The sequence below is a fragment of the Tigriopus californicus genome, chromosome 6 (genome assembly GCF_007210705.1).
Source record: "Tigriopus californicus strain San Diego chromosome 6, Tcal_SD_v2.1, whole genome shotgun sequence".
Classification (NCBI taxonomy): domain Eukaryota; kingdom Metazoa; phylum Arthropoda; class Copepoda; order Harpacticoida; family Harpacticidae; genus Tigriopus; species Tigriopus californicus.
Genome location: NC_081445.1, coordinates 14,571,698 through 14,583,683, shown reverse-complemented (window position 1 = coordinate 14,583,683; position 11,986 = coordinate 14,571,698). Strand labels below are relative to the sequence as shown.

Below are 11,986 nucleotides of genomic sequence, written 5' to 3'. Positions count from 1 at the left end.
ACTAAAAAGTGTGAAAATGATAATGAGATATTTCTTGCCTTGAAATCCACCAAAATATCTGAATAATTAAACAAATCGCAGCTTTTTAACCTTTTTCTGACTTATTTTTTAAGTGATCAACTCATTTGGCTGATTTTTTACATTCTCTAAGCTAATCTAATACCATTGTTCTTGGATTTTGCTTTTTGATCATCAGCCTCCAAGGCCCGCTTCCGTCAGTTGTTCTTAGGGTGACCAGAGTGGCACATTCCTATCGATGAATAAATTTTTGATGACCCCCATGAGTCATTTGAATCATTTTATATTAATATTTCTACACAAAAATATTGCAATTTGCCATATTCAATTTCAGAATTGGTCAAAAACGCATTATCACTAGCCATGCTACTTTGTTTGGATTGCTTACAGAGTGGTCACCTTGAGAACAAGAGTCTCTAAGGATCCTATCGTCAACGTGACAACTGACAAGTGAGAAAGAAATGGTCGTGAATGGATAAATAAGCACAAGGAAGGACCTTGCCCATAGGTTGAATTTCATTAAGTATTGTCTTGGTTCATATCTAAGCTTCATCATGCCCATGAAAAAGACTGGCCAGAGGAAAAAGGCTGAGAAACAAAGAGCCAGGCAAAAGGAGATCAGGAATAAGGGTAAGTCGGTTATTGTGAGAAAATCAAAGATGGGCGCGACACCAATAATGAATTAATGGCTTTGGCTGCTTTTGTGTGGACGATTGACAAGGTTTTTGAGCAATATGCTTGGTCTGAAGCTCGTTTCATTTTGACTCAAATCGTAGAATATGGCACAGGGAATAATTAAACTGTTGATTTGTGTCCGTTACCCAGTCAGTCAATGGCAAATAATTATTTAAATATGACGGCATTACAATTTTTCAATGAAATTCGTTCAACTTTTGCGCCATTGGTTTGAGCCAACTTCATATCAAACTAAAGCTTCTGGGACATATGCAAGAACTGACAAAACATTCAAGATCGCCATATAAAATGTTCTCCTTTTTTTATTTGATCCGTTATGTAAAAGAAATTGCACCAGCATTTACAGCTGACATGCATAGTTAACCTTGCGATGAACCCTGCCCATCTTTGAAATTTCCCTGGAATTGCCTGAAAAATGGGTCTTGATTTCAGGCGAGCATCGTTCGATCGTGGACCAACCCAGCAATGCCATCATGGAATGCGATAAGTGTCAACGCAAGCAGAAAAACCGAGCTTTTTGCTACTTCTGCCAAACCATTCAAAGGTTAGGACTAATTATCCACACATGATAAAACCCATGGACAATAATATGAAATCATTCATTGGCTATCCATTCTACTCTTTTCGTCTTAGATGGCTGTCATAGGGTTGCCATTGCTTTTGTCAGGTCAGGTCAGAGTTTGACAAATATGGGCATCGTAAGCGTGTCTAAGGGGTGTTGAAAACGAAAAATAGTGTGCCAATGTTTTTGATTTTCTTTCATGCAACATATACGACTGGGCGGGGTAGTCACAAATACCTGTGATGATTGTAATAGTGTGCCACTCCCCTTTTGTCCCTATGTTCCATGGGATGGTGACGAGTTCAATCTGGGATCCAGAGGAACACTCTAAGTGCAGCTATTCCTTCCGCCTTTGGACCTATTTTGATATTGTTCCTTTTGCAGATTTATTTGAGATATCTGGATTTTGAATCCAAATTCGTACATTCATTTGACCACGAAGTGCTAGAAATATGGACTGTGAACGAGCTTCCCGCCATATCAGTCTGCTCTTGGTCATAACAACTCTGAGCTACTTTTCGAATTAAAGTAATAAGATAAGAAACGTAGATCTCTTCAACTAAAGGCAGGTTATTTTTATATTACTTACTTGCAGAGTGGTTGCTTTCAAAGTGATGTTGTCAAAAGCTTATGTAGCTGACCAAGAGCAGGCCGAAAATTTGAATTTCATGTTGTCTTTACTACATAACTTTGGACACACATCCTGATTTCCCTAAGCATAGTTTTGGGCTCACATTTATTTGGCCGAGTTCATCAAGATCTTGTGGTCGTATGCTTTTTTGTTTGGTTTGGTCTTCACGGGCTTTTTCTCAACGCCACAGGGAATGTAATCCCCAGTTTTATTCAAATGAAAGACTAAAATTCGTCTACTTATTACCTTTCAATCTTTATATGATATTTGCTCTACCAACGAATTTAATCCCCAGCGCACTATTAAGTTGAAAGGTTATAATTCGTATATTTACTACCATTTAATTTTTATATGATATTTGGTCTACCAACGAATTTGAGTTGGCAGACTGAGCTAGTCCTTGAATGCAGGGTTGATCTAGAACACTAAGTGATTTTATTTGTCCAAGCCTGATTTGAAAGATGCAACAGATCAACAAGGCCTACGTATTCCCTACGAATATTAAAGGCAGGCAAAGTGCCCGAGAAAGAAGTGAAGTTGACTTCATTGTTCGAACTAGCCTGCATTCACGAATGAAGCGCTTATTTGGAATAAAGTGAACGGTTTAGGGGATAAGACATTTATGCTTCAGTTCGCAGTCCACATCTCTAGATGTCCTTGAATTGACCCACATGCTGATATTGATCAATTCTTCAATATCCCAATACCATGGAAAAAGATGGAAATTTCATGTAAGCATTTCTCCTATCCACAGACTCCCTCAGTGTGCGGAATGCGGCAAGGTCAAGTGCATGCTCAAGACCGGCGATTGTGTAGTACGGCATCCGGGTCAATACACCACGGGCTGGGGAATGGTGGGGGCGGTCTGTGACTTCTGCGAGGCCTGGGTGTGCCATGGACGGAAATGCTTGTCCACCCATGCCTGCACTTGTGTCATGCAGGTCAGTTCAATAATCAATATCCATCCACTCACCAACCTATAGCGTGCTTCCAAGCCATTCTCCAAAATCTATCAATAGATGGAGGCACAATATCAAGTAGGCAAATTCAGGGTGACGTTCTTTTACAATCTTTGCCTCAATTCAATGGTGGGCCTGGGATATACGTAGGAATGCGATGAGCAAATGTCGCATGAGCCAATACCATTTGATCTTGATTTTATGTTGCTTTCTTAGTCTGCAGTGTGTATCGAATGTGAACGAGGCGTGTGGGATCACGGAGGTCGGATATTTGTGTGCAGCTTTTGCCAGAGCCATTTGTGCGAGGATGATCAGTTTGAACATCAGGCCTCGTGCCAAGTGATCGATGCCGAGACATTGAAGTGTCTATCGTGCAATAAACTCGGACAGTTCTCGTGTCTGCGGTGTAAGACTTGCTACTGTGACGATCACGTCAGGCGGAAAGGCGTCAAGTAAGTATTTCATTATTTCATCATGATAAACGCAAAAGTCAATGGAAGGAAGGGGCCTTCGATTAATGTTATTTGGAATAAAAAAAATATATCACCATTTATTCAGTTCAACCCCCTAAAATCTATCTAACCGCGTTATTTTTTAAAGATACGAAAAGAATCAGACTGCGATGCCCTGTCCTAAATGCGGCTTCGAAACGTCTGAAACCAAGGGTCTGTCCATGTCCACCCGGAATCACAAGTTCGGACGTCAACAAATGAATCCTGATGACGAAGAAGGGGGCGGAGGTAAGGCCGACCTAAGATCAATTTCTTTCCGGAAATCATAGCATTCTAATGGGTTACTCTTTCACCTTTAGGTTTTGGATACTACGGAGGCTATAGCGAGGCTTCCGGTGGAGGCTACGGTCAGTATGGTGGAGCTGATAACGACGATTATGACGACGATTATGATTACGACGATGAGGATGACGATGAGGAGGAGGACGAGGAAGATGAGAAGGAGAAAAAGTGATTTGATGTCATTCGTCGGTTTTTTATATGTGATGATTCTCAGGAATAAACATGAGCTCCTTATCAAAATGTTGACCGCAGAAATGCGTCCACATGTCTCGCTCCAGGATGATGAAATGCTTTTTGGGAACAAATCTAACGGGAAGAGATAACGGGTCAGTTGATGTGGGATAACCCATTCGAAATGGACTTGATTCCGGTTCTCGCGGGGTTGGCCCATTTGGGATCATCGGATTGGTTCAGTGTTACAAATGGAAGTGTTGTGAATCAGGGCTGTCAAACTGGACTGGATCGCCTGTGGAACGGCACAGCTTTGGGCCAGTCCACATATTTACAAGGTAGAACTAAGAATGAACCACGAATTTGATAAAAGAGCTGGGAGGTTCAGGTCGAAAACGGTCATTGTACATATGTCTGTCCAAGAATTGCGTTTTTCGTCGAATAAGAGATGAAATTGGAAAGATGTAAATTTGTGACTTGAGCGCCGCTTTTGATATTCCAGTGGTTTAAGGTAATGCGTAGATTGGAAGACGGATGAATGAGTACTCGTTGGGTCGTCGGGCATTTGTGTTCAGGTAGTGTAATCAATACTCAAAACATGAAAATACATTTCTGATCTTTTTAGATTGCTCAGATTGATTGCGTTTAAACATATTTCACCGTTTGCCGCAGACGTTTAGCTTTACCTTGGCTTGTTTCCATTTTTCTGAAAAGAGGAAACTGCAGTAACTGTTTGCCTATCATTGATTCTCTCCGTGTTTGTGCATTCCAATTCTTTTGCTTCTTACTGTTTCATATTAAGTGTTCGTAAGTGGCTTGATTATCTCACTTTCAGAAAAACCTGTAGAGATTGCGTCTTTTAATCCTTCAAAAGCACATTGCTACATTTACTTTGCCGTTTTTTGTTTGCTAGTACATGGCTAAATTGGCAAGTACTTGAGAAATTCATATCCTCTTAAATTGAACCTGTTAGCTTATGATGATGCAATACATAAACGCCAATTCTCTGCTACAATCTGAATCAAAATCATTCGATTTTTTTTGGACCATGCTGCAAGCTTTTTTAGTTCAAAGCAAATAAAAAGAGTTTCTTTTCTAACCTAGCGCACTTTAACCCATTAATTTTTGGCTGCCTGGCACGCCGAAGTTCAATAGAGACCTTTTTTGAGAGGATGCATGTGTAGCCTTTTCAATTACACGTCTGTCATTACCATTTTGTTTCGTTTTTTGTCCTGTTAGGAAAGTAAAAAAGCAAAATTGAAAAAATATGTCTGCGTTTACCATTGTCTGTGACATGCCGGAAATCCGTAAGTGGGTGTGCCTTTTTGATCTAATCGGGGTTTTGGTTGATTTTTGAGACAAGTGCTGGGGGCTTTACTTTTCCGGTGTTTTGCAGTGTATAGAGGAATCAATGCATAGAAATCATAGAAATGCCCGATGAACTCAATTGTTCGCAAGGATGAACCGATCTTGGGAAGACATTTAATATTCAATATCACGGCTCAGTTTTTTATTTTTTGCCTGAACCTAACATCACAATTTGTTTCATACATGTTTTAGATCCTTAGTAACTGCTCAAAAATGAGACCCAAAAATTGTAGGCAAATAAACATTTGTATAGTTGATAAATGTACGTCGCTATACACCAGAAAAATCCTTTTCAAACAACTTGTGAAAGGCAAATTCTATCAAAATATCAAAAAAGCTAAATCTGCATAAAAATATGGCTCAAGGTGAAAAATGATTCTAATTTTCGCCAAATATGCAAATAAATGAACAAGTGAAGTGACGGGAATCAAATTTTGATCCGGGCTATTCATCCCATTTCAGTGCTGGACAGTTGGGGCAAGGTTGGATCCGGGATCGAGGATGGTAACACCCGTTGGTTGGGTGACTTCTCCGAGTGTCAAGACATCACCACCCAATTAAACTACTCCTACTCTATCCTGGATATCTCACTTCGAGCGCAAGTAACCGACATTCAGGCAGGATGTGTTCCACGGGACAAAGACTTCGCATGTCAAGTTTCGATAATTGCAGGAAACGGTGGCCAATTTTTCTCTTGGATTGTGTCTTCCTCGAGCTTGTTCCAATGTGGATATGCCCATGCTTTGGCACAACCTTTCCGGAGCGTTTGGATTGAGCCTTGAGTTTGACTTAGTGGCTTTGGATCTCCGTTCGATTCAAAGGCCGGAGTTCGTGCTTGATTTGAGGAACGTATTGGCCATGTAAGAGATCGCAAGTAAAGGCGGTGTTGTCCAATAAGCTGTAAGATATGCATAAGATAAATGAAAAAGAGGGTACACTAAAAACTCATCTCGTTGTCGACTAGATGATTAATTTTAATTCTAAAAGCTTTTGAAAGTTTAACTTTTGCTTGAAATGGTCATTTTATATTTACTTTACTTTTTTCTCGACCTCTTTACCACACCTGGTACTATATTCCTCATCAGCTGAAAACGAAAGTTTACAACTGTTATAAAAGTCCTAGAATAATTGAACCACCCAGGGGTCGGATCTTGCCAACCCTTGAGTTGAGGGTTGACCATAAATTTTGACCATATATTATCCGAAATAAGTTTTTGATGTTGTCAATATACAAAAAGTTAAGAAAATTTGAAACAGATCTAAAAATACTCAAATAGACGTAAAATTGCAATAAAACTAGAAGCAAATAAGCAAAAAAAAAAATTGTTCAATTGGCAGAGAAATTTTATGCATTGAGTTTCTTCATTTCACTTACCAGGAATTGAGATTTCATTCTCGCAATGTTTGACATTACGACACTTTTTTAATTGGAACGGATATCAGCTATTGTACTAAGTAAGTGGTAGTAGTAAGTGCAGAAAGTAAAACATATTTCGTGCAACGTAAGGGGGCTATTAGCGATAAGGAAGTCTGCAGAAACCGGTCTATTACCAACAATGTCGATGGCTTTGAATCTGTCCCACTTCACCCCCAAAAAATGACAACAGTATTATGTTCGGAGTTCGATTAACTTGAATTGCGAACTAAAACTACAATCACTCTCGACATATTGTGCCGAATGTAAATGCTCTACTTGCTCGTAGGATATTGGATATAAGGTGCATAAAGATATTAAAGGGTAAAAGATGGCTACAAGTCTCCCTGTAGGCCTATTTGAATCATTAGTTATGTGAGTTTTTTCTAGTGATGGAATCAAATCAAATTTCGAATACAAAGTTGCCAGAAAACTTGAAAAGTAACAACACCAACCGATTCCATCGTCACTTTAGAATTGAGCAAAAAGCAACCCTGTTTTGACGGAAGAAATATCATGGTCACTTTTTGAGGCTGACCAAAGGGTTTCCAACATTCTACTAGAAATGTCAAATGCCATTGGAAATGTAAGGTGGTAGCCCTAGTGGCAATCTCCTAGGTTTATCAATTTGATCCCATCCGTAGTTTTTACATCTTTTTTAAATCTATTCAAGTTTCCGATTTACGATACAAAAATTTGCTTTTTCTCAAGGCACTATAGTGCATTGTTGTTTAAGTGCAACATAAAAAAAAACATATGTCTTCACTTTTATTCCTCTATCTATGTGTGCTTGTCGAAATTCTGTTGCAGAATATTTTTATCTCTAATATTGGGTCTGGTGATCATTGGATCAATCTGGGATCACTACCCTTCTTCAGCAACTTTCGAAAGACTCAAAGACGAAGAAATGGAAGACATCCCTGCCATAGATGAGAGTCAAAATAATGAGGATGCAGTCATTCAAGAACCTCCAGTCGTTATGGAAATAGAAAATGAACTTCCACTTCCAACAGATTCAGTCTCAGACCAAAATTCTGATGGTTCTTGGACCAGCGGTGAGTTTCCAAGCAATAGTAATCAAATGTTGAGAGATGATCTAATGTGAACTGAAGCCAATTTTTAAGCCGATTGAAACGTGTAGATATTACCCAGAATTAAAATGCAGTAGGTCAAGTGGTGACTGGACTTTCACTTTAGGTAACCTCTACACTCTAACTCACAGGAAGAATCTTTTAGAAACGAATTTCTGGCTATTTCTAGACTCAATGGCTTGGGATCGGCGATTTGACTTTACTCCCAATGAAAATGAAAAGAATGAGGACACCACTGAATCACTCATTAGCACAAACACACTTATTGATACGGGAGTCCAAACATCCAACCCTTCATCGCTCTTCGATGAACCCAGCAAAGAAGACATCTATCCTGTTGAAAAGGTTGCAGCAATCAATCTGGAAATTCACGCAGCAGATGAAGAGTTCCAGGAACTGAACAATAACGTCTTGAACAGACCCTCTGCAGGGGCTGACCCTATGATTTTTTACTCCATTACCTCGGAAGCTCCGGTCATTCAAGCCGAGGAAGAGTCCAGGTGCGTTTTTCTGTAATATTTTGAATCTCTGTCCAATGGACGACGTCATTACTGGACAGAGATTGTAGAGGGGATAGATGGGAGGGTTTACAAATTCAATTAGATGCTCTCTCTTTCAAATAATGACCTAAAAATCAACAATAATCACGAAAATCTGGCCACAGCGGCGCTTCATCTATTGTCCTGTCATCTAAGAATGAAGCTCACAGTTGTAAAAAGTGTCTGGTCGAATTCAAAGAGGCCAAAATGGCTAGGTGTTCTAAGCTGGATTCTTGGATACGGTCGTCTCCTCTCCTCTCGCTTCATCCGTCTCACCCGTTTCAACACGGTGGTCAAAAAGCCCGATCAAGTTTTGAAAAAAGTACTGGTATCCATCTTTTCCAGCTTTCTACGGCGCAAAGTCTTAAGGAGTAATTTGATCTGATCGATTTATTAAATTTCTAGCTCAGATTGAATGCTCAAATGCCAAACAGTTCCCAAGATTGGTTTGGATATTTCTGTTAGTCTTCTAAAGGACTTCTGAATCATTGTGGCAGTCCTCTCGCCGTAAGACGAGAGGGGTGAGCCAGAGAGACCTTTAACTAGAGGAGTGGACATCAGCAGAGCTAGGCCGATTATACTTCTTGTCACAGCTCTTTAACGGATGAATAAATGGAGAGCTCTTTAACGGATACATCAATGGAGACAGGCAGGAGGGTGCTGTCATTTGAGGCCAAACTGCACACCTTTTATTAGATTAATAGTTGCTTTTTCCGGAAACTCTAGACTTTTTACTACATAAATTAGAAACTTTTGGACATTTTCATTAAAATCAAAATTGTATCATAAATCGCATTTTCATACAGAATGGTAGCATCTCTTGTAAGTTTTGAGGAGCTGAAATATTGTTATAACAAAGTGGCCTAGCTTCGCCAATGGCCATGTCAAATTCTTGTGTTACAAGGATCCTTGGGTAGGCTGATCATTGAAGAATCCAACTCTAATCGGTGGTTCTGAGAGGATAGCAAGCCCAAGAGATGCAGAGCTTCTGCTCTTCCTTTTTCTCCAGACTAACTTCCCAAGAAGAGTCCCCTATTTAAAGCTGGATTCTTCGTTGATCAGCTTACCCCTCTCGTCTCACCACTGAGACGACTGCCACAGTGGTTCAAAAGCCTTTTTGAATTCCAACAGATATATCCAAGCAAATCTTGTTAACTAATAGCCATATGAGCGCCAAATTTGAGCCAGAAGTCAATAAATCAATCGCGTCAAAATTACTTCTTATGGTTTATGGAAGGAAGAAGACTGCTCAGATGGATATGCGCATTTCTCTCAATACTTGATAAGGTTTTTTGACCACCGTGGTGAGACGGGTGAGACGAGACGAGAGGAGACGACCGATATCCAAGAATCCAGCTTAAGTCACTACATAAATCCGAGATAAAATCCATTACCTTTGTGAGGGCATCAATGCTGTATGTCTAATGTTGAAACAAATGAATACTAGTGTTAGCTCAACCATCCCTTGACACCACTTACTGATATGTGATCCCCATTACGTCCAGTAATGCAATGATTTTGGCTTTTCAAACAAGCCACCTTGCAATGGCAGATGGCGATGGTTTCCGAAACCTCACAAAAACTAAAAAAAGGTGACCTTTTTTGCCAAAGTAATTGTCTAGAGTTGAGAAAAATGAGACAAAAAGATGCGAAAACACGAAAAAAATTGTCAAAACTTGAAAACAAACTTTGCAAAACAAGGTGGACAAAAAATGATATACCCAAAAAGGCCGAGGTAAATCAAAAGTTTTTTCAGGTTTTAACTTTTTTTAGGTCTACTAATGACGCTAAATTGAAATAGTCTGTTAAGTTTGGGTCTTTTGGACTGTGAGCTTGGTAGCAATCAAAAGTCAGCTTCAAACTTTATGAGCATTCAAAAGCCGACCCAAAAATGAATGAGGCAATGCCAAGTTGATCAGATCTTACCAATGTAGAGCAAGGTAATTCATTTTTTTTGCTCTTGTTGTTCTTAATGTCAAGAGCTAATCCCTTTTGAGCTCAAAATCGCCAACTCTGTCTAAATCAAACCAAACCCAACTCAAAAGAGGGAAAAATTATCTAATTAATCAAGTACAATTTGCCCCCTTTCCCCTTTCTTTGTTTCTGTCTAGTGAAGGCGTCGTCCACGCTGACTTGTATGGAAATGGAAGTGTTGCTCCGGTTGCAACAAATTTCGCTTTTAAAAGATCAATTTTTATTTTTGAAATTGCAGCATATTAATGTTCTTAGAGGGTCATCGCACTTTCCGTCCCCAAAAAGTATGATTGTCCTCATATCTAAATATCAATCTCAAGGACCTCAACAATTCGTTTAAACTGAAAATGGGACAATTCCTTAAGCTTCCCATGAATATTCAAGACTCTTGCTTATTCAATAAGAACACGGCTGTATTTATAGAAAAATGGTTATCCCTCGTTTAGTGACAAATCAAACACGTTGCCCATGAAAAATTGGCTCTAAAGGACAAAAACATATTTTTGGGATGACAAAATGTTAACGATCCAGGTCTATTGCCCTGTTGTTGGGGATGGGATTTGTTTTTGCAAAGTAGGTGGCTCATTCTTTTATCCTTTTATTCTTATCAAAATCACTAACAATGTTAACTGTAATAACAAAAGTCTGCCAAAGCTCTAGATCATAATCATTATTATGTCCATAGCAATATGAGATCGAACTTACTTCAAGGTCTTGGGAAAAAAATCACCTCTCTTAGGTCATAACAAACTGTTCGTTCTAGCGGAGATAATTCCGAGGAAGACGATGTCTTACGTGAGATTCAGACACAGGGGAAAATGAAGAGGCATGTGAAGAAAATCAAGATGCGGAAGCAAAGAATGAAAGAGTATTTGCAAAACAGGAAATACTTAAAGGATCAAGTTTTGGATGTCCCTGGAATGGATCAAGTCGACGCACGGTCACCAGGTATTGGATTATTTTCTTATCTTAATCAGGAGTCGGAAGACTAAAAATGTTTATCTTCAGAAAGACAAAGATGGACAGAACCACATGGGCTGACAAGGCAAGAGCTGGAACTTATTTACGCTCATGGATCTGGAGAAAGGCATTCAATTGGTCCATTTCGCTCCCAGCCCAACTGTCTGACACCTTCGGATGTGTTGGTACTAATAACTCAGGAGCGGTTTAAGGGGAATGGTATATACATATGTTTGTGAATTCGCCCCTTTTAGGCCAACCAATCGTGGCGAGGTTTCGTGATGTGTTTTTCAGTAGGGAGAAATTGGAGAGCGTTGCTTGACACAGGCTTAGATTCAAATTCAATAACATGGTTTCATGGATTGAGATTCTTGAGCGTGGTTTGGTTGGGGTTTGGTCAAAGCATGCTTTACATGCAGCCAATGGTATCAAATCGCAAACAAGTATTGGATGTGTCTACTTCTTTCATGTTCCAAATTCTGCCGGGATCGTTGTTTGCCGTTGATACCTTTCTGTTTATCTCGTAAGTATGATTTGATCTGCAATGTTGATGATGAATTCGTAATTTCCAGCTTCGTTTTCAGAGGCTTCTTGTTTGCTTATGTGCATCAAACTAAAATGAAGGCTTTGCGCCCTCAAGACTCTTGGACCACTTGGGTACACTTTTACTGCCGGAGATTATTGTCGTAAGTTCATCACGATTTGAAAGTCGGATTGTAAGTAACCGGAAGTCGAACTTTAACGCGATCATAATCATACCCAAAAAAACCCGGTTTGTCATAAAAGAATTATTATTATTATTATTATTA

The 11,986-nt window shown here is 39.5% G+C and overlaps 2 protein-coding genes across 2 annotated transcripts; both read left to right on the top strand.

The window, feature by feature from the left end:
* Positions 1-422: 422 nt before the first annotated feature.
* On the top strand, positions 423-3,900 carry LOC131882759 (zinc finger protein 330 homolog). The gene is made up of 6 exons (XM_059230009.1): positions 423-648; positions 1,147-1,258; positions 2,662-2,848; positions 3,083-3,318; positions 3,467-3,606; positions 3,678-3,900. Exons 1-6 carry the CDS (start codon positions 573-575, stop codon positions 3,830-3,832), a joined length of 906 nt encoding a protein of 301 aa, XP_059085992.1. The 5' UTR covers positions 423-572; the 3' UTR covers positions 3,833-3,900.
* Positions 3,901-3,979: 79 nt separating this feature from the next.
* Positions 3,980-11,890, top strand: LOC131882757 (uncharacterized). The gene is made up of 9 exons (XM_059230008.1): positions 3,980-4,169; positions 5,662-5,801; positions 5,872-6,059; positions 7,424-7,668; positions 7,874-8,204; positions 10,981-11,165; positions 11,226-11,362; positions 11,432-11,700; positions 11,762-11,890. Exons 1-9 carry the CDS (start codon positions 3,995-3,997, stop codon positions 11,865-11,867), a joined length of 1,776 nt encoding a protein of 591 aa, XP_059085991.1. The 5' UTR covers positions 3,980-3,994; the 3' UTR covers positions 11,868-11,890.
* Positions 11,891-11,986: the final 96 nt, after the last annotated feature.

What these genes read in the sequence shown, in the direction of transcription:
- LOC131882759 (XM_059230009.1), top strand. Translation starts at nt 573, where the DNA reads ATGCCCATGAAAAAGACTGGCCAGAGGAAAAAGGCTGAGAAACAAAGA. An exon ending in TTCTGCCAAACCATTCAAAG is followed by an intron (nt 1,259 to 2,661) that starts GTTAGGACTAAT and finishes TCCTATCCACAG; the next exon opens with ACTCCCTCAGTGTGCGGAAT. An exon ending in TGACGAAGAAGGGGGCGGAG is followed by an intron (nt 3,607 to 3,677) that starts GTAAGGCCGACC and finishes TTTCACCTTTAG; the next exon opens with GTTTTGGATACTACGGAGGC.
- LOC131882757 (XM_059230008.1), top strand. Translation starts at nt 3,995, where the DNA reads ATGTGGGATAACCCATTCGAAATGGACTTGATTCCGGTTCTCGCGGGG. An exon ending in TTGAGGAACGTATTGGCCAT is followed by an intron (nt 6,060 to 7,423) that starts GTAAGAGATCGC and finishes ATTCTGTTGCAG; the next exon opens with AATATTTTTATCTCTAATAT. An exon ending in CAAGCCGAGGAAGAGTCCAG is followed by an intron (nt 8,205 to 10,980) that starts GTGCGTTTTTCT and finishes TGTTCGTTCTAG; the next exon opens with CGGAGATAATTCCGAGGAAG.